This window comes from Carassius gibelio, chromosome A25 (genome assembly GCF_023724105.1).
Source record: "Carassius gibelio isolate Cgi1373 ecotype wild population from Czech Republic chromosome A25, carGib1.2-hapl.c, whole genome shotgun sequence".
NCBI classification, from domain to species: domain Eukaryota; kingdom Metazoa; phylum Chordata; class Actinopteri; order Cypriniformes; family Cyprinidae; genus Carassius; species Carassius gibelio.
Genome location: NC_068395.1, coordinates 12,103,609 through 12,124,512, shown reverse-complemented (window position 1 = coordinate 12,124,512; position 20,904 = coordinate 12,103,609). Strand labels below are relative to the sequence as shown.

Genomic DNA, 20,904 nt, shown 5'->3' with positions numbered 1-20,904 from the left:
GCTAACAACCCTTTAGCCCCTTTTAGCCTTTAGACCCTTCATTTCCAAAAGTGCCAGACTGAGCCGATCCACCACACTCACGGTCTTATCTTTAGCCTCCTGTTCTTTTTCTCTTTTACGTCTATCTCATGTTTGATTCTTCCCTACAAGTGCAGGGCATCTCCTTTGCCCTCACACTGGGGCTCCAATCCTGCTTTAACTGACGTTGAAGCGCTTCCTTCAACAGTCCATTACTGCAGTGATAACCCAACCCTCTCTGATTAGATGGACCAGACCACCGCAGGCCAGTGTTATGGAAATCCACCAAACATCTTTGATTTTCTTGTAACGGGGATTGTAAACGTTGCAGGCGGACAGCTGTGATTGATGGTAGTGAGGAAGATTTACGCCCTCCCTGAAGGGTGACCTCAAGTTGAACATACGATTGAATTTTGTCCACTTTTTCCTGTCTTTTGTCTGTTTAAGTTTGTTTGTTTGCCCATAATTCTGTCAGTGTTCAGGGCTCCTTTTGCGTCTAATGCTGTATTTGAGCATGATCCAGATCCGAATGGCTTCTCGAGAACAAAAGATTATCTTTCGAAGGATCGAAGATGACACTTGATTTATTTAGCAAACAGTAGTAAGTCAGTGATCCTTTGCCAATACACTTTTTTATGACAAGGAAACATTCTTTCTGCTTTGAGAGATGAAAACAGGTCTTTTTTAGTCTTTTAATTTGATGTTTACGCCCGTGTACCAGTCGCCGTCAGGTTGTCTGGATGGACGGTTAAGAGGGGGCGGTAGGCGTTGCTCAGATAAGACCTTTCAGCCATAACTTCCTCTTCTGAGTGCTCTCTTTGCATCCTTGTATGTAGGCAGACCTTCTGTCTTATCAGCGGCGCAAAACATTGTCTCATCCTCTTGGTTTGGTTCATCTTTAAGGCAGAGTCATAGATTTGCAGTTGTTTTGTTACATGGAACACATCCTGGGCCCAATGAAATTTTGCTGAGGTGTCTTGGCAGTATGGGACACTTGCGTCATCTCCTCCCATTTATATCGAAAAACAAGACGCAAAACTAACGCAGATTTATTTCTCTGTCATTCTCACAGATAAGCAGTGCAGAATACTGCATGTATGGATCCCGTTTAACATGCTGCACAAAATGTGAATCAAATGTACTATAAACTTATTTAGCTCTGCAGTCCAATGCAATATAGGCATTTATGAAGCAACATTAAATAACAGAGTGAACTGCTCATCCATTGTGCGAAGAAAATAAAAAAGACATAATTTTAGATAAAATAAGTCATTTAAATAACAAATCAGTATATAAAAGTATACCTAATTTGACATTCATTCTGATCTCTATTACATTGTTTTAATTAATTACAAGTATTTTATTATTTTAGAATTATATTGACATGCATAGTTTTGTTTCCCTTTGGAACTTAATAGAAAGTAAATATTTCCAGTTAATATTTTCCAATATATACAGCTGCAAGGGGATCATCATATTTGGGTCTTCGAAAAGTTTGAAAGCTCCTGATTTAAGAAGTTTATACTCTGCCCCTTCGGAGATTGGTATTTATTCTGAACAGATTTAATTAACGTCTCTCCTGATGACTGTCAAGTTTGTAATAATTCTCAGTGGCCAACTTCCAATAAACATAGTTTATTTCCATTATTAAAAGAAATACTCAATGCAGTACGCCAGAAGTCATTTTGTTTCCTGGATATATTCTTAATACAGTAGGAGAAAAACATTACTGGATTTGCATTGAGTCCTCGTGTCCGATACAGGATTGAAACAACTATTTGCACCAGCCAGTTCTTTTAACAATCCTAATAAGGATTGTTTTTTTATAAAGTCTGGTTTTTTTTTTTTTTGTCATGGCTCCGCACATCCTACAAGCCATTAATTTTACTGTCACCATTGGTCTCTCCTCTGCTGTCTTATCAAGTCTTCATCAAAGAACAAAAACGCCCTGGCTCAAAGGTCTCCTTCCTCTACACCTTGAGCAGCTTGGAGTGTGCTTGTTTGCGTTTCACTGCGTTAACTTTACGCTTACTTTGTTTTCAGTCGACAGGCCTGGAGTTATGTAATGGGCCGCTTGTAAAAGCCTGATCCCGTTTGAAAACTCCAGTGCTCTCTACTTAAGACCTACACTAGACACTAGGCCTCGTCTTTTCCTTTCTTTCTAGTCATCTGTGTTAAAGTGGGGGAGGGGTCGCTTTCGAATGGCAAGTTCAAACGGCTGCCGTTGCTTTTATCATGTCAGTGACTGAATGGATACCTCTGCAGATGCTGGTACAGGAGGTCTTGGCTGAGGTCCTAATCCAAGTTTGGGTCTGGTTAGGGACAGGGTCATTCCTCTCGGCCAGAGAGAGGCGGGTGAGTTCGCTGCCTGGGTTGGGGCATTAAGTAACCTCTGCTCTCTCAGAGCTGTACGTCTCCCCTTCATGGACACTTAAGTTGGGGGCTCATTGTTTAGGTGTGTGAAGATGAAGCACCACATGCTGAAGGATTATGAGATGGCTGCATGATTTGTGGGTGGAATGTCTACAAAACCGCAACCCCCAAAGACAGAGACAAACTCATACTCTCTCACATCGGGAAAGAATGGTTTCACAAACGATTTACACGAATTCATTCTGCTTTGCAAAACGAGTTTACGTATACAACTGAATGCAGACATCTATCAAAACTAAACCTAAAATCAAAATGTTGGCAACTAATGAAAGTGACGTTAATTCGTAGATAAGTCTTTGTCAGACATTTTAGCTGACACAAGCTGACAGAAGACTGATTAAGATGTTTGCATGCAAATCAAATGTTTTGAAAATCTAGCTCAGTTTGAAACCAAAAATCAGCTGTACGTACCTAAATATTTATACATCTATATTAATACATATTTCTGGTATTAAGGACTGTTCACACCAAGAATTATCAATATAAAGATAATATTAACTATTAGCGTCCACACCAAGGCATGATAGCATTGTTTATTATAAGAATGCGCTGCAATTATGTTGACCGCCACTTTAAATACTCAAGCCCTGAATCCAGCAGAATGGAATGGATGTCTTTATAATTTATCAGCTAAAAAAAAAAAAAAAAGTTTTTGAAAGTGATTCCAACAATATCGATATTTCTAAAATATAGTTTCTCTGTAATAATTAGCAAAACCTCTGAAATGTCTTTTCAGTCAACAACACCAAGAATTCTTGAAATTCAGCTCTGGTGCTACACTTGACCAAGCACTTTGAGCAGCCTTACGCCAGTATTCTAATGATTCGGCGTTTCCCATAAAGGATGTCACAAACCAAATTACAGAAACGCCACCCTGCCTCTTTAATTACTGGGCACATTGTTTCCATTGACTTGCATTCCACAGATGTGCCACGTTGTGACTTTAACTGCAGAACAAATCGTTTCCCTCGAATGTACATGCACTTGCACCTTTGATAACTGTGGACATCGTTGTCTGACTGTGCATGTACCAGCAGTGTGCAGAACCTGCCGCCACTAAACTTCATTATATTTGTCCCATATTGTCATGACTGCTATTGTTATGTAACTATAAGGGATAGATTATTTAGTGAATAGGTGAAAAATGTGGAAACGACTCATTACATCACACCATCTCCGGACTGCAGTATTATTTGTAAAATAGGGGCGTGTGTTTATGGAGTGTGTGTATACGTGGTTATAAGTATAACAGTTTATATTTCATTAATTCAGGGAAACGAACAAGTGTCTCAGCCCTCAAGGGACTATTTGGCCAGCCAGCTTATTCCTGCTTCAAAAGCAAAATGTTATTGATAGTGTAAAAAACATCAACTTTGAAGCATATGCTGATTGATGGACTAGCATTATTGAACATTACTTACTACCTTCCAGCAACACTACATCCAATAAAGGTAAAATAGTAATAAAAAAATAAAAACGTAATAATTCATCAGTATTAAATAGAATCAGAACTGGAAAATGCCTTACTATATCCAACCCTATTTATGAAGATCTATACACTGTAATATATGTTGAAATTTGACATTGCCAACCTTTAAATTAAGTTGACTAAGTAATAAACAGCATTGAGTAGTTGTGTATTATGCACTTTTCCTTACCACTTTTTTTAATAGTTTAATGATTTTCATTGAACCGGAACCATTAGGCAGAATCAGAACTGGAAAATGTCTAACGATTCCCAACCCTGTCAACAGGTGCAGGCGGTGTTTTTTGCAGTAGTTTTCAGTAATTGACTGCAGATTCTGATATTTAATGACCAGTTTCCTGTTGAATAAAATCTAGTCCTAGCCAATGTTATTAACATGGAACAGCCTGTTTGGAAAAAGTTCTTCACATTTAATTGACATTACCTAGCATGTTGTCAGCTTCTTGTATGACAAGTAATCAGTCTAAAGTTCTGAATACCCACTGAAGGTCCCAAGGGCTCATGAGGTAAACGGGTATCCGGTATGACTGCGGCATGGTCATTTTTAACAGTCTCATGAGTGATTAGAATACAGCAGTATCTCTACCACTCCCTTGTCTCGTCCAGAACTGATGTGAGAGATTGATTCTATACTCTACACATTTGGCCAAGAAAAGACCTTCCTTCATCCTGCCCACCGTTCTGACACCACGCTGCTCCTACGCTGAAAACAACCAGATGTTTTACACCATTTGTTCCATAGTAGCAGAGCAAGAGCATTAATTTCAATCCTCCAGCTTCTGAATCATGGTGTTTGGTCGACTGATGCCGGACGGTTATGGACTAGACTGTACTCCAGCTCTGAGTACCATTAAAAGGCTCCACGGTGGTTTGTTTTAGTCGTTTCGGCAAGGCATCTTTAAACAGTTCTTAACACAGTGACATGGACCCATAGCCTTTGAACACTGCTGTAGAACTACATTTTAAGGTGCTTCAGCCTTTAAATGATAAAAGTAGTGAGTTATTGCTTTGTCAAGCTCTTAAACCCTTGAGGGGTATTAGCAGAGAATACCATGGAAAGAGTATTGTTAAGAGTATTTTTTAAAATCTTGTAAATCCTGGTAATTTATGTCACCCTGTTCCCAGGGAGTTTTTCCCCTCCCTTATGGTTTGCATTTGGGGCAGAGCTGCAATGGATGGATGCGTGTACCTGTAATAGGGACTGTTTAACACTCCCTCCTTCATCTTTCTCCCCCCAAATCCCTCTAGGCAGGATTTACTGTGGTGACCTCCCAATTCTCTGGTTCTCTTCCCGGGAGCCGAGGGCCTTCCCAGGCTCCCAAACCCTCAGAGTCGGAAGCTTGTAGCATTTAGGGGCTACGTCCTGTTTTTTTTCCCATCACAGGCACTGCGTTTTATCAGTCCAGGCCTGTGGTGATTTGGTTTTAATTCTAAGAGGTGGGCCGAATTTGACAGTGTGATTGAAGGCAGTGATAAATGGGAAGGCGAAGGGGGGCTATACGCCTGGTACGAACTCCATTACGGGTATTACTTCATTTATTAAAGTGGGACTGGCTTCAGGGACTTATTTGCAAGGTTCAACTCCAAAACCTGACCCACAAACATGCATTTCAGCATGTTATAGATCTTAATAGAAAATAGATGGTTCTCAAAGGTTGTGGCCACAGTTTACTGTCATTTTGTTGAAGAGTGAATTTCTTCAACCTTCGTAGATTGTCACAATTTTGTGGTCCAAACTGAAAGATGCACCTTGAAATAAGTTCTTCTATTCTGCCAGATTCTAAGTTGCATGTATCCTTCATGAATTACTCAAAACTGCAATGCATTGTAATAAACTCCAAAATAAATCCAATGTGGCAGGCAAGGTGGACAAAATTTTGGTTACAAATATATTTTATTGAATACTGACAGCTAGCCGTTATAATAGTTCAGTGTCTTTTCAAATTAACTATTTTGTCAGAGCTGTTAGCATAGCAGTGTAACATAGGCCAGCTAGTAAGTGTTGTGCAGGTAAACCTCACTCACCTGATCTCTAAAAGTTCACTAGTAGTGTGCCCGCCTCCCTTGTGTGGTTCGAATCCCATTTGGAGCGAGTGAGGGGAGTAGAATCGGCGGTGGGTACGTTGGTGCCGTGACCCGGATGGGAGTTTAGGGGAATGAGTGTAACAGAGGCCAGCTAATAAGTGCTATCCAGGTAAACCTCACTCCTCTGATCTCAAGAGGCAACCTTGCTAGCGCACCTGCCTCCCATGCTGGAAATGCTGGCTTGAAACCAGCTTGTAGCGAGTATTGTTGAGTAAAACCCGAGGGGTTACAACAACATGCTAACTGGGAAGCAAGGCAGCTCACTAGGTTTTGGAACGGAGCTCGAGTATGTCCTCCCATGGGGCAAATCAGAACCTGTGTGTGTTCAGCGTACATGCTGAGCAGTAGTGGATGAGGCATCCCTGTCTGTGTTTTATGGAGTGTAATTGTGCGCTGGGAGGCACTGCCCTCTATTTCTCCTCTTAATGGCTGTTTGTGTGTTGTTTTAGTGGCAGATTTACGTGTGGGACAGACAGTGAGGGGCGGTTTGATTTACAGCTGGCTGTGGCCTCACTGGTTGCGTGTGTGTGTGTGTGTGTGTGTGTGTGTGTGTGTGTGTGTGTGTGTGTGTGCGCGCTGTCACGGTGTGTGTTCCAGGTGATTGTGCAGTCAGGCCGCCAGCCCAGTGTGTTGCAGAAACTGTGTCAACTGCCGTTCCAGTATTTCAGCCACCCGCGACTCATCAAAGTGCTCTTCCCCTCGCTCATCTGCGCCTGCTACAATAACCTGCAGAACAAGGTCATCCTGCAACAGGAAATGAGCTGTGTGCTGCTGGCCACCTTCATACAGGTAAATCGCTCAGGCCTTCACACCATCATTTATGTGCAATTCAGACTTTGTTTCACGAACATGTCCGCCAACTATGTATTACAGCTATAAAGGCTATTCAGTTCAACAGTGATATAAAACTGCAAAACAACTCTCAAATAAATAAATCTCAAAACTCAAGGGATTGAAACGCTGCATTATTCACAATCTCATTTCCAATATGTAGATTTTCTCATTTAAAATCACAAATTGTGATCAAAATCAAAAGTTTTTTTTTTTCTAGTTTTAGCAACTTTATCCATAACTTTTAAAATAAAAAGGAAATTCTGTACTTTTGAAGTTTGTAATTTCTGTGCCACTAGCAAAACCATACTGACTGGCAAAAATGAACAGGTCTTCCATTGGTCAAACAAACAGTCCCGCTCCAAAATAACGTTATTGGTTCATCCAACACATTGTTTCAGTTTACAGTTGAGCAAATATACAGCTTTTTGTTGTCTGTATTTATCTGTGTTAGAATACATTTTTATGCCATAAGCATTACTTAATGGAGCAATGACATATGTTAATGTTTGTTTACTAAAATCAAATAAATACAGTGCATGTGTTAGACATTTTAAAAGTGTAGTGTATCATTTTTCTAATATGTTAAAATAATTTATTGTATCACGATTATAAATTGTTATTGTAATTGAACTGGAATCGAATCAGTTCAAATCATGCCCAAAATTTTGATTTATGATGCATTGAATGATTTATTAAACCATGAACAATTTACATGTAAATCTATTATTTTAAATCCAAGTTATTGGTCTATTCCCTGTGAATCGAACCTATGACCTTTTTGTTGCTAGTGCCCCACCACCCCCTAAAAGAAGCAGCTTCCTTTGCTCAAATGGATGGTTTCCTCTATCTGTTTGAGTGGATTTACCTGCCACTACTTGAGCCTCCTGTAAACACCCTCTCCCTTCATCTTGTTCCTGCCAGCGCTCTCCACACCACAGCACCTCTGCCATTACTTTCACAGAGATTAGCTCCAACTCTGACAAGGACAGGGAATCGTCAGCCTGTTCAAACAGCGGAAAGACACTGACAAAACTTTTTCCACTTCATCCAAAACACAAAAATTGAATAAAAGAGATGTATCCCTGCACCACTAGCCACTTCACAAACTGAATGTTTATTAAATACAAATATATGGTTTACTTATAGTTGCTGTGCATATTTAGGTAGGATAGAAGAATTATCTGCGGGACCAAATGGAATAAAAAATCTAATCTGTTGACTTTGTGTAATCTAGGACTGTGCTACCAATGAGAACAAATCAGACTGCAAAGCTTCACATCCAGGTAAGGTCTATATTTAACTTGTTTGAGAAAGAAAAACAACAAGAATATTTGCTCTCTTGCATTGGTTTATCTTTGCTTAAATCTTTGCTGCTTCCAAGCCCTCATGTTGCCTTCCAGTCATTTTGGACCTGCACTTTCTTTTACCTAAAAATGCTAGTTGAATGGGAACACCAAAGTAGCTAAAGGATTCTCAGTGCAGAGAAAGTGTTAAATATACGTTTTAAATGGGATTGTAAATGTTTCCGATCGTCAGATGGATCCAGAAATCTACGTATTCCATTCTAAAGTGCGTTAGTTAAAATCAATGTCTTTATTGCTCACAAAAAAAGATCTTCTCTGGCATTGATTTAATGCGTTACTTCCTCTGATCTTTCCCCATCAGAGAAGGGCTGGGCTCCTCTGGACTACTGCGAGCTCTCCAACCGCTTCCCCAGAGACCAGTGGGACGCTGCACTTCAGTTCTTCCTCAAGAAGCAGGAGGAGTGAGCGAACGAGTGCACTGCAGTCATTTACAAGAGCACATCACACACACACACACACACTGGCGATAAGTCGAAATGTACATTTGCAGTGCAAAGTTGTGCTAGAGGAGTTTAGGGTACGAATGATCAGACCATCATCCAACCTGTCATTCAGTAGTGAAGCATTCCTAGTAGTCATTTAGTAACTATAAGTTAACATGTATTAGCGCACACTGAAATCCAACTGACTTCTCACATGTATTTATAAGCAATACAATGTTTACAATTTAATTTACAGGATTTTACCTTGCATGCATTTTTGGACACATTCATAGTGATCTTGTGTTTCACAAAAAGAGCAAATCTCTTTCTAAGCTTTCAAAAGTTTTTTTTTTTTTCCTAGGTATAATTAAGTTTGAGTTTGTGTTCTGTAAATAAAAAGATATTGGGGAATGATGCAGAATAAACGGAAAGCGGTTGTTTAATTTCGGGAAAGTGACGAGTTACCTCGTTTCGTTGGTTTTCTTGTTCCAGTTTGTTTCTGTGCATAAAGAGGAAGATATCTTCTTGTAGCTGATATCATGATTTTTAATAGTTTTGTTGTTGTGATTTTGTTTTCTTGTTCACTTTTTTTATATATACTGTAATTAATACACAGTAAAGCTATTCTACACGTTTTCCCTTTGTTAATGCACTTAAGTTTAATTTAAGAAATGGACGAGTTTAATAAAATATGTAACCCTGCACAATCTTGGAGTTCTTTTATTATAACTTGCTTTCTTTGAAATATTGTTTACCAGAAGATGGTTTGGATATTTGAATATATAATTTTCAAAGTCTGAGAAACTTTCATTTATGTTATTGCTGACCAACAGAAACTGAAATATTTCATAGAAATTGTGTTTTTGAGATTTTAGTTTTTTAATATTTACATTACATTTTAAATCACTGACATTCAACATGGTCTCAGATGTTTGGACCGCGCTGTAAATTCAGCAAAATATATATATATATATATATAATTCACATTTTACAGTACTGCCATGCAGTATATGATGTAGTTTAAGCATACTGGAGATTAAGGTTATTTGCTGTATTTTATTATATAGCTATAGGAACGTCTCCATAAAACAAGTAACATGGGGAACGCAGTGCGGAGCTTGAACCAGCACTGTGGGTTAAACGGATTGTAAAAGGGTTGTGGCCTCCTAACCAGCGTCCTTCTGGCCCTGGGGCACCCGTCCAGTCCTTCTCACTCACTCACACACACACACACACACACACACTCCGTCTGTAGGCTCTTCTGTACCTGTGTGAGTAACCGCAGCTCCACGCGCCTCTCAGTGTGACTGGATCAGACCCACCTCCAGCTTCAGAAGACCATCACTTCTGCTCCAAATGTGAAAAAAAACTTATGTTTATACATTTAGGTCACTTGATTGTTTGAAACTTTGAAGTATATTACTTTTTAAGTGGATGTATTTGATGTGAGATCTAGTTTGGCGGGCACTGAACACGAAGCGGGTGTGATTGTGACCCCTCGAGTGGGATCTGTTTTTATTGACCGTTCTGTTTGCGGTTCCACAACCGTCGGGATCTTGACGTTCTCGTGATTTTGGCAGACTGTGGTGAACTCGAACAGAAGAACGCTGTCTGTTAATGAATCCTCAGCGTTAATGTTTTTAGAGACCGAATGTCTTAAATACTTCTCTTATTTTCTTCTTTAACTGAGAAATGCGTCTGAAACGTGTTTTAGGATGACGTTCCAAATCTATATATTTTTAAATGCATATCGACAACCGCTCCGTTCTATGAAATACAGATTAACGGTGCCATTTTCGACAAATTGACGCTTTTCACCGTGTTGAAAAATGTGTAAATTAAAAATCTTATGTAATGGCAAATTTCAAACAATTATTGACATCATTCCTGGTTTTAATTGATGGAAAAGCGTTTCGAGATTTTATTTAAATAGTTAAGTTGTTCTTTGCTTCTTCATTTAAATGTTAAAGTCGTTAAACCGATTGTGTGAAAAATAGATTTGTGTTCATGAATGCCGAGAATTAATTTGCAGCATTTTATGCAGTCTAAGTCAAACTCAGTATTATTTTTCTTTCTTAAGTAGCCTACCTTTGTCATTTTTCCACTTCCCCCAAGTTGACTTTCGTGTTGCCTACCTTTCAATTTTACGAGCTCTTATATAGCCTATACGAAATTTATGTTTTAGGTCAATTAATATTATTTTTTAACAGGCAAATACTAAATATGGTTGAAGAAAAGCACCGAATATGCTTGACATTTCTTGCCTGTTTTCAGCATCCAAGATATTTGGAGATTATTTTGTTATATTTCAAGGTTTGAGCTTGTCTGTTGTGACAGTATTCAAAATTAATAGTAAGGAATAATTTAAACATGAATATAGACTATATGAACTAACACACGACATTTCCATAAAGGGGCATGTGTTCAGCTTTAAGAGTCGAATATGGGTTGGTTTTTAGATTTATAAACTAAGGGTTAGCTAAGTACTATGACTTTTCAAATTGAAGTGACACACAAGGACAGAGGTGTAATTTGCAAAGAATTTCAAGATTGGTTTTATACAAACATGGACTTGGATAGGCTAAATATGCATTTATTTAATTAAGCCTAAATGATTAAATTAGTGGCGGAATTTGAACCAAGATGCGGCTCTTGACCTCTGGACATGACATCTGAATCGTTATTTCTCCCTAAAGCAACTTTCTAGTCATTCACAAAGAGGTATTTTATCAGAATCTTTTTAGTTGAGTCGATTTAATGGGCTGTAATCAGGATAAGATCTGAACACGGTTTAGCAATTAATAATTATCTAAGATTGGAAATTTGAGCTAATTATAGTTCAATTCGCATTTTCTGAAGGACGTACTGTTAACCTGTTACAAGACAGCAAAATAATAGTGTTAGCCTAATGTTTTTAAGGTATAAGCTTAAGTTTTTTTCTCTGTGCAGTGGAAAGGTGTTTATAACTTGTTAAATAGGCCTAGATGTTTAAAAAAAAGTCTATGGAAATACACTGCATTAACCTGTGTAAATATTATATTTGATCGCTGTACGATTTTGCTGTTAGATTTAAACAAAAAAAAAAGAACTCAACACCTCCATGCAGGATTTCAGATTTGAAGGTGTATTTCCTGGACATCTTAATATCGAGGAACTATCGTTGACCTATTTCCTATTAAAACAGGAGGCTTGAAAGGGACACGTGGAATGGCTTCTTTTGGAACGCATCTGGAAAAAATCTGTCGGAAATAATTCCCCCTTTTTTCAGATATAGCTACTAAAGATGAACTTATAATTAAAGAACGTTCTATGTATGTGTTTATGGACATAATGACGTACTACACACGTCATGTTAGCAATGTTCTGTGAAAATTCGTACACCGGGTGTTATTTACCCACATATGTAACCACATATTCTTTCTTGGTAGCCTATATATATATATATATATATATATATATATATATATATATATATATATATATATATATATATATATATATATATCACTAACAGTTGAAAAAAGAGCGGACATTAAAGGTCGTCACTGTTAAAAGCATACTGTTTTTTGCATAATATATGGAGAAGTAGGCATATCTGAATGATTAGGCTACATTCTAGTTCTTTTCAGGCGTTGATGGAGGAAGGGGCATTGTCATTTTAGAGACAATTTGATTGGACAAAACTCAGGTAGTGCGGGATAAATAATGATAAATAATATCATCAATAATGTTGTTCTTTTTTCAGGAAGAAATAAATCCAGATATTAACTAAATCCACTTATTTGCTGTGTCTAAATATACATGGACTAAAATCCAAGGCTCTTAAAAGTCAAACATTTATTAAAAACAAAAACTAGATTCGAATTGTAAGCATTACAACGTTTGGATGCCTGAATTAGCCTAATTGCAGAAAAATAACTGAGGCAACAGAAATGACTAGGATAGCGCTATCTTACAACTGCCTATCCTTCAGAGAGTTTGTTATCTGACACACCGGGATTATCTTGCCACAATGGCCCGCAGTGATTATGGTCAGATCTTCTGGTGTCCTGCGGCTACCTGCTGCCTCAGAATGAAAATAAACCCTGGGCATGCTAGGGTGCGTTTGCCGTGAGGGAGTCCAGTTAAGAGAAAGGTGGCCTCGGGTTTGTTGTGCTTCCAATCATTGGATCATTTGCAGGTGATACCGAGCGCAGATAATCGACCGCCGATCCCCACAGCTTCATAGATAGATAGATAGATAGATAGATAGATAGATAGATAGATAGATAGATAGATAGATAGATAGATAGATAGATAGATAGATAGATAGATAGATAGATAGATAGATATTCATTTGTAGCCTCCGTTCAGAGTTGAATGTGATCAAGTTATGGCCTCGATATGTGAATGTGTCTTTATTATCACTTTTACGAAAACGTCATTTTGCTGCTCAATAGTCTTAAAGGTTCCATATATAATTCGAAAAGGCAGAATTAGAAGCGTATTCCCAAATCAAAGACGAAATTCATAATTCGGTTTTTATATTCAGTATTACAAAATATTTAGTCTCTATATCTATCATCTCAAAAAGGAAAGGTATAGTTTAACCTAACTAGGCCTATTGTAATATATATATAATTGTATATATATATATATATATATATATATATATATATATATATATATATATATATATATATATATATATATATGTTTACTAATAACGCACGTCTGTATAGCTGGATGAAAAAGCTAAATACAAAATACAATTTCCAAATTCTTGTCAGAATAAATTCAGATGTCACGACACTGAAAGTTCTTTCACTATTTAATTCTGTTCACGTTGCTCTTTTTCAGATCTTTGGACAATTATTCCCAGTCCAGTAACCAATACCTTTAACTAAAGTGTCTAAAAAGATATGTAAAGGTAACATGATATGGTTGTTTTTGCATGCAGGCTTCTTCAGACATGAACAGCATTTAAAGTCGTTTATTTCGTTAATTTCTCAGTTTTTGGTATGGACGGTTGTCCTCACAATAAATAACAATAACTTACTTTTTTAAAATCGCGAAGTTTATACAATCTTTCCTCCATTCTTTACGATAAAATATTTTACAGCTCAGTTTTTATACATCTTCGGAGATCATGCGCATTAAGACAAAAAAGTATTTTTGTCTTACAAGGAAAATACCACTTGATACAGCTACACAAGGATGGTCTTGAATAAACACTGTTAAGACTGTTGTTTCGTAATGATGACAGTGGTCCATAATCAAAACCAAAATAATATGTTCATATTCCGCAGGACATCCTCGAATTACGGTCCCAATGCTTTAAAAAACAGTTTTGTAACACGTCTGTAAACCCCAAAGTCGCTTGCACGGGCTCCTCCGTTTGGCAAACGGTTTAAATCCATCTCGGTTAATCCCTTTTCCGTGCGAGGCGGTGAGGTGATGGGTCTTCATGCAGGGCGGGTGAGGGCATGCTGGGGCGGGAGTCCTCCGGTGGGCTCTCACGTCTCCACGGGACTGGGCACCATGCTGTTGGGGGTGTCGGGTAACTGCGACGACAGAGAGGTCACATCACTACCAGACGAGTTACCCAGCGAACCCGACTCGGAAAATGACACCTATAAAAACGAAAGAGATTTGAGAATAGGGATTAAATTTCAGTTTTACATACGATTTGCAAAAGACATTTACAAAAGCCTACACTACTTTGACATGCTGTCAAATAACAGACAGTAGGGTACAGATAGTGACAAGTGTCCGAATTACTGTACAAGTGTGGGCTCAAATTTTCAAAGAAAATTCCGTTGGAAACTTCGCGCCATTTGTTCGCAAAGATCCTAGCCTATTTTCGCGTACTTACAGAATACAAAACAACAAAAAAAGAGTCAGTTATCGTTTTAAATACTATAGTTTTTTCTCTCTTAAAGTAATAAATAATTAAACTAGATTTTGTCGATGTATCGTCCGATATAGGCCTAACGGAAAACACTCTTTTCAAACTTGAAAGTAACTTAAGTAGCCTAAAACGTTTTAAACCCATGTTAAACGGATAGGCCATATTTAGTCATATGTATTTCTTCTTGTAAAAATAAATAAATTAGGCTACAATACCATGCTTGCTTGAAATTGAGCTAAATTGAAATAACTGCCGAATGTTGGCTAACGCCCCTTAAATCCAACATAACAATCCACAGTCCAATGTATGGTTTTGAAAACGTTTAATTTGATCATTTTGATTTAAAGAAGATGGTAGGCCTTGTAGACCTAATGTAACTGTTGGGGGGTGGCAGTCCTCACCAGCTGTTGGAAAGCAGGCTGGTCCAGGTCACTCTGTAAGGCGAATTCGCTTAAGGCTTTCCACGGGGGCTGATAGGTCTGAACCTCGACAGGATTTCCCTGCACTGTGGTGTCATGTCTAATCGGGCTGCCTGCCACCAGAGGCGTCCCCGTGAGACCCTGAAGATTCTGCAGAAAGGTAGATACATATCGCATTTCAGTTTTCAAATAGTAAACATACTTTGGGGGAATTTCATAGATGTTCATAATGTGCAATAATTTAGTCAATCTAATTTGTAAAGTAGCCTATTATGAACAACTAAAGAGAGATAGATAGATTATTATTTTTATTTTAAGAATTTTTCACTGAAAGTTAGTTCTACTGTGGCATCGCTGGGAAAACCCAGTTTTGGAAACTTTTTTTTAAGAGTGGTTATATATAGTCGCTATAGACTAGACAACGTTCACATGTCAGTTGAAAAATTAAACGACAGACGAGAACTAGCCTGATACCATGAGAAGCCGAGAAACGAGTAAGGTAACATCAACAACTTTTTTTAATGTCCAAAATAGCTAACAGTCCAATAATAAAGAATAACATTGGATTAAATTGGTGCTCCAGAAAACATTGAAGAATTTGTTTCAGTTTCTTGCAGTGTGTATATTCCTACCGTTTTGTCGCTGTGCTGCTGTTGCTGGAGTTGTTTCATAAGAATGGACCTCTTCTTGTCTTTGCAGCGTTTGTTTTGAAACCACACTCGTATGACGCGTGGGCTCAGGCCGGTCATCTCCACGAGCTGTTCTTTCATCAGCGCGTCCGGTCGCGGGTTCGCGTTATAACACGTCCGGAGAGTGTGAAGCTGCTTCTCGTTTAATACTGTCCGCACGCGCGTGGTCTTCTCAGACTGCTTATGAACGTGGTTCCGGTGAGGTGGCTGTCGGACTGGTACAGGTTCTGCGAATAAAAGGCGTATAAATCACTTTTCGGCTTAAAGAGGTCATTTCATTATTCAGACACGGCAGAAGAGCACGCTTAGCCTCGGAGGTTAAATTGTGCATACACACATCGGTCTGTAGCCAAGTGTGTGTCAGTCAAAACACCACAGGGCTCTCAACTTTACTGTATGGGCAAAACATTCAAGGGTCGACATAGGATATAAAAATAGCTATAACATGCAATAAGTGCACCATAATGCTGAGTAATAAGAAGGTTAAGTAGTGACACATAATCGAACAGAATATTCGAATGGTTTCATGCTGTTTAAGCTTTAAGTCAGCCAGATATCAACGCATTAGACAGTTCAACATTTACACGGGTTATTTTAGTCAGATCATCTAAAGGCAGCTTTAGCTCTAAATTTAAATTTGGCTCCTAATCAATAATGTAGGCATATTTAACGAAAATATTTATATTTTCTTTACAGATAGGCTATCTGATATCTCACCACGCTAATAGTCCAACACTAAAAAGTCTGTGTATATATAATAACAGCTCTTGATATAGAATTGTTATTAAAACACGAATAACTAAGAAAAACGCTGTTCAGTAGTTAAACGCTAAGGCCATAATTTCAAACCATATACCAATAACCGTTTCCAGATTAATTTCTGGTCATGTTAACTCAATCAAGAATATCCTCACATAGTCTCAGATAGTTTACAAGTCTGCCATCAGGGATTGAAAACAAATATCTTCAATCTGGCCTGCAGGCACAGAACAAGCTGCTCGGTCCAGTCTGTACACACAGCTTCACAAGCTGATTCTTCACAAGAATCTCACACTGCTAGTAATTATATTATTTCACAACGACAAGGCATATAATAACAACGACATTGTTATTGTTATTTTAAATATATATTATTACATATAGATGTGATATATATCCTAATATTATTATTGTAATAATATATTAGCCCACTACAGCCCCGATTATGTAGCTAATTCCGATTTCCCCAATATGAAGTGTTACTTAGGCACTGTAATTATTATCATTATTATGATACATTTGGTTAAATAATAGCCTAGTATTATTACTGCTACCTGGGATGTGCAGGGGCCTGTTGGGGTGAATGTGTCCGGGACTGATGGGGCTCCCGGCTGCAGCGCGCTCCATCAGCAGCCCGTGGTCCGCGCGGCAGAGCAGCTCCTCGTCCCGCAGAGAGAACTCATCTCCCGGGAGCAGATGCCTGCTGCACACCGAGCATCTGAAACACTCCATGTGATAGACGTTATCCCGGGCCCTCATCACCAGGTCACTGCTGCAGAAACCGATGTTACATTTGGCGCATTTGATCCCGAATAACCTGCAATTTCCAGAAGAAACCTTTTCTAATTTTAGTGTCCGTTTGCAAAACCGCTCATCCCAATTCAGCTTTATATTACGAGGCCGAGAAACACGGACGATGAACACAACGATAACTATTTTCTTTAAAGCATTTTATGCCTTATAAAAGCAATAGTAGGATACGCATTATAAAACATGCATTTATTATTTCATAAATATTCGTATAAGCAAAATTACGCATTTATTTCTGGGCGCAAATATATTTTAAAGAGAAGTGTTTGACGATGCATTTACAATTACACCTTATACATTATATTTTCATGTTAACCAGAGCATATAGTTGATGTCTTATAATAAGGTGTAGATTATAAAAATGAACACATTATATTACATCATCGAGAATACCCTTACAGGCTTTACATAAAGTATTACCAACGGAATTATATTTCTTTACAAAGCAAACTTTAAAACAAAACTGAACAAACACCGGGACTATAGAGAACAAGCATGGCAAGCCTAAATCAAACATGGCTGTAATATGTTAACCAAACACTCAAGCCATGAAATATTTACAAGAAATTTTGCTGAAAAGGAATGTCAATTTCCGATAAATATCTTAGCAATTATTTTTACAATGATATTAAATAGTAGCCTATAGCCTATAGCATAGCCAATAATATAATTGTAATATATAGGCTATACTTTTACCTACGCAACACCGAATTTTTATTAGTTAGTTAATAGTAAAACGCTATTGCAGAGCTTTCCCATAGCTATCTCTAGATCTGTTTGGGTCAAGAATCTGTGAAAAAGAGGGCCTCGACGAAATTCCAAAGCCGTGAAATCACAAATACAGGGTGACTCGTACCGTACGTAATCTCTCTTGCAATAAGTCTTTCCGTCTCGGACAAAGCAAGTGCAGGTCTCGTCCAGATACTGACTGCACTCTGCGCACTTCAGACAGGCTGCGTGCCACTCCAGGTCCGGGGACACTCGCAGGATGTACTGATCGTGGATCTGACTTCCACAGCCTACACACATGGCGATCCCAGACTTCTCTGGATACGGAAAGCAGGGATTAGTGTCCACCGACTGCACCCCTATTCAATCCCGCAAAACAGCGTCGTGTAAATATACACAAAATTATACATCAGAGCTCATGTTTCATGCATGCATCCTCGTTTTGAATGTCGCTAGACCAGAAAATGTCTATTCTTTCTGTTTGATTTCATTATAATAGTTTATTTGTAATAAAAGTCATGCTTTTATTTTTTCATTTAGGAAAAAAATGATAGCCAAAATTGTATTAACCTAATGCTTTTGACATAATACATGTCAGCACTGTTTGCAAAACGGTGTTACTTCAAACTAATTTTGCATAAACGATATTCAAACTTGTGCAATGACGAAAAACTTGTAAGATAAACATCCAGCACTTACTTTTTGAATGATCCCCCATATCACCCAAGAAAGAAGGATGGGGTAGAATATCCACCATACAGGAGGCTTAAGGCAGAAGCCTACAGATGAGGAAATGGAATGGGAAACTGCCTCGTCCCGAGCTGACTAATAACTTCTGGCCGAAGAGCCTGTGGGAAGAGCAACACACAGACACGGGCTCTGACGTCACCGGGCCCTGACGTCACATGCAAACCTGGACCCACGCTCGCTCCCGCGAAATTCAGCAGCCCGGCGCGGAGATCCGACCACGGGACACGTTTTGAATATCGGATACCGAGGAATCGCAGATCAAACTCACACTTCTGTCTGTCCAAACATAACTGTGAGAGACAGCACAAAGTAGCTACTGCAGTGAACGAGCAAACACGAAAAGCAGCTTAAATTCAAGAAACAGGTAATGTTTTAAGTTCAGTGCAGTTTCTGCATGCGAGTGTTTAATGTTATGAACGAACATATTAACGTTAAAGCCTTTAATTTTACACGTACAGGCTAAGTGAAATGTTTTGCAGGTTAAAACTGCATTTGATTAAAATAGTGGGTTCATAAAATGAAACTAGAATAATGTTTAAAATATATATTAATACACTTGAATATATTCTCATATAAAGGAACTCATATATTTCGTCTTCGTTGCTTTGAAAAATTTCTATATGTGTAAAACCATATTAATTTAAGTCCTTGTGTTCTAGTGAGCCCCCTCCTGGACGTCAAAATAACATCACATATTGCTTGATATGCAACATACAGTTCATAATCAGTCACATCTTTGCCATTCCAAGCCTTTGGAGTCTACAAAAGAGTATAGGTAGAAAGTATGTAGGCTAATTAACTTTAACAACATTACTTAATTACAACAGTTCAGAGTAGGCTATTAGAAAAAAACAAATGAAGTGAGTATATTATAGCATTTCGAGAGTTTAGTTTGGCTGCGAATAAAACATGTTTCAGATCCAACTGATCTGCTGACGCTTTGTGCGTAATTAGCTAGCAAATTTACCATCATTAACCTACATGAAATCTACATTCTTCAGATATATATAATCGTTTCTGCTTCTATTGGAAATGACAGGAATGATTCCCAGCACACATTTGTTTATAACCGTTATTTGTATCCTTAAGCGAGGCTACGCACCTTGAATTAAACTAAAATTTTATTGCGAATAATTCGTGCTTCTCTCTTAATTAAATTTAAATCTGTTGCTCTATCCATTTTTGGTCATATTTGTACTTTGATACAGATAAACACTTCTCCTCCAGCATGTCTAATTTGAATTGAAGTATATTTTAAAAGTGAGTGTAATGCATAATTTGGTTTAATGCATCCTGAAAATGATTCGGACAATCATCCTGAAAGTCGTGTTGTTACTCACTCTCACTGAGTGACCGCGAGTCGAACCTCACCTTTGACTTTGACCTCTAACCCACAAACATATTCATTTGGGTTAAGAAGCATGTTGTGTCCATGAAGGGGTCGAGAAGAGACATCTGTGAGATTGCATGTACCGAACACAATTTAGAGTTTTAAATTTGTTTTTATCGTAGCTGAAAACCTTTTGTCGTCTCGGATGTTCATTCATTTTTATTTCTATAATATTTTTAAGTCAATTCAAACGAATGAGTTCAAACAAATATAACTACTAAATCCAAAAACAGTTATACAAACTCCGTCATCCAAGAATGTATTATAAAATACATTTTAAAAAGTGGGAAAAAAAAGTTTATCATCAAATAAAAAAAGATAAAGGAAAAAACAGTTTTGTTCTAATAAAAACGTGTCATTTTGTTCAGTCTGATAACAGTTTGCCATTACAATAAAAACATAACCACAGTATTGTTTTTAGCTTTCACTATAAACTGTTGAATAAAACCATCAAATACAATTGTCTGATAGAATCATAACTGTTTTATATACGGTTTTTTATGCATTTAGCCTGCAGTTTTATTCTGACCATTTTTTGTCTATTTGTTCAATCTAATAAACTCATTCCATTTGAATTGACTTTAAATAGCAGACGAAAGGTTTTCAACTTATTAAAGCAAATTAAAATGCTAATATAGGCTATATATATATTTGTATATGTTCAGTAGCCTACATGCAGTCTCATATTTGATGCCTCTGCTACAGAATAAAATAGACAAAAATGTGTTGGTGATTTATTTTATTATTTTATTGTATAATTTTATTGAACAGCCTTGAACTTTAAATTATTTTAATAACTACTTAATCCAAAAAATCATAAATAAAT

The 20,904-nt window shown here is 37.7% G+C and overlaps 2 protein-coding genes across 9 annotated transcripts in view; one reads left to right on the top strand and one right to left on the bottom strand.

Moving 5' to 3' along the window:
- Window positions 1-9,349, top strand: part of LOC127946935 (S phase cyclin A-associated protein in the endoplasmic reticulum-like) — a 105,265-nt gene extending 95,916 nt beyond the window's left edge. For all 4 annotated transcript variants that reach the window (XM_052543762.1, XM_052543764.1, XM_052543765.1 and 1 more), the window contains 3 exons: window positions 6,620-6,811; window positions 8,091-8,139; window positions 8,522-9,349. In XM_052543762.1, coding sequence (XP_052399722.1) covers window positions 6,620-6,811; window positions 8,091-8,139; window positions 8,522-8,625 — 345 coding nt within the window. In that variant the 3' untranslated portion in view covers window positions 8,626-9,349. The remainder of the gene's footprint in view (window positions 1-6,619; window positions 6,812-8,090; window positions 8,140-8,521) is intronic.
- Window positions 9,350-13,598: 4,249 nt separating this feature from the next.
- Window positions 13,599-19,069, bottom strand: LOC127946763 (insulin gene enhancer protein isl-2a). Of its 5 annotated transcripts, none has more exons than XM_052543512.1 (6): window positions 18,638-19,069; window positions 18,066-18,297; window positions 16,954-17,216; window positions 15,584-15,867; window positions 14,934-15,101; window positions 13,599-14,254 (listed from the first exon to the last, which is right to left on the bottom strand). In XM_052543512.1, exons 1-6 carry the CDS (start codon window positions 18,693-18,695, stop codon window positions 14,138-14,140), a joined length of 1,122 nt encoding a protein of 373 aa, XP_052399472.1. In that variant the 5' UTR covers window positions 18,696-19,069; the 3' UTR covers window positions 13,599-14,137. The 5 variants fall into 5 exon arrangements, with proteins under 5 accessions (XP_052399472.1, XP_052399476.1, XP_052399474.1 ...); XM_052543516.1 differs by having other exon boundaries at window positions 16,951-17,171; XM_052543514.1 differs by having other exon boundaries at window positions 18,066-18,255.
- Window positions 19,070-20,904: the final 1,835 nt, after the last annotated feature.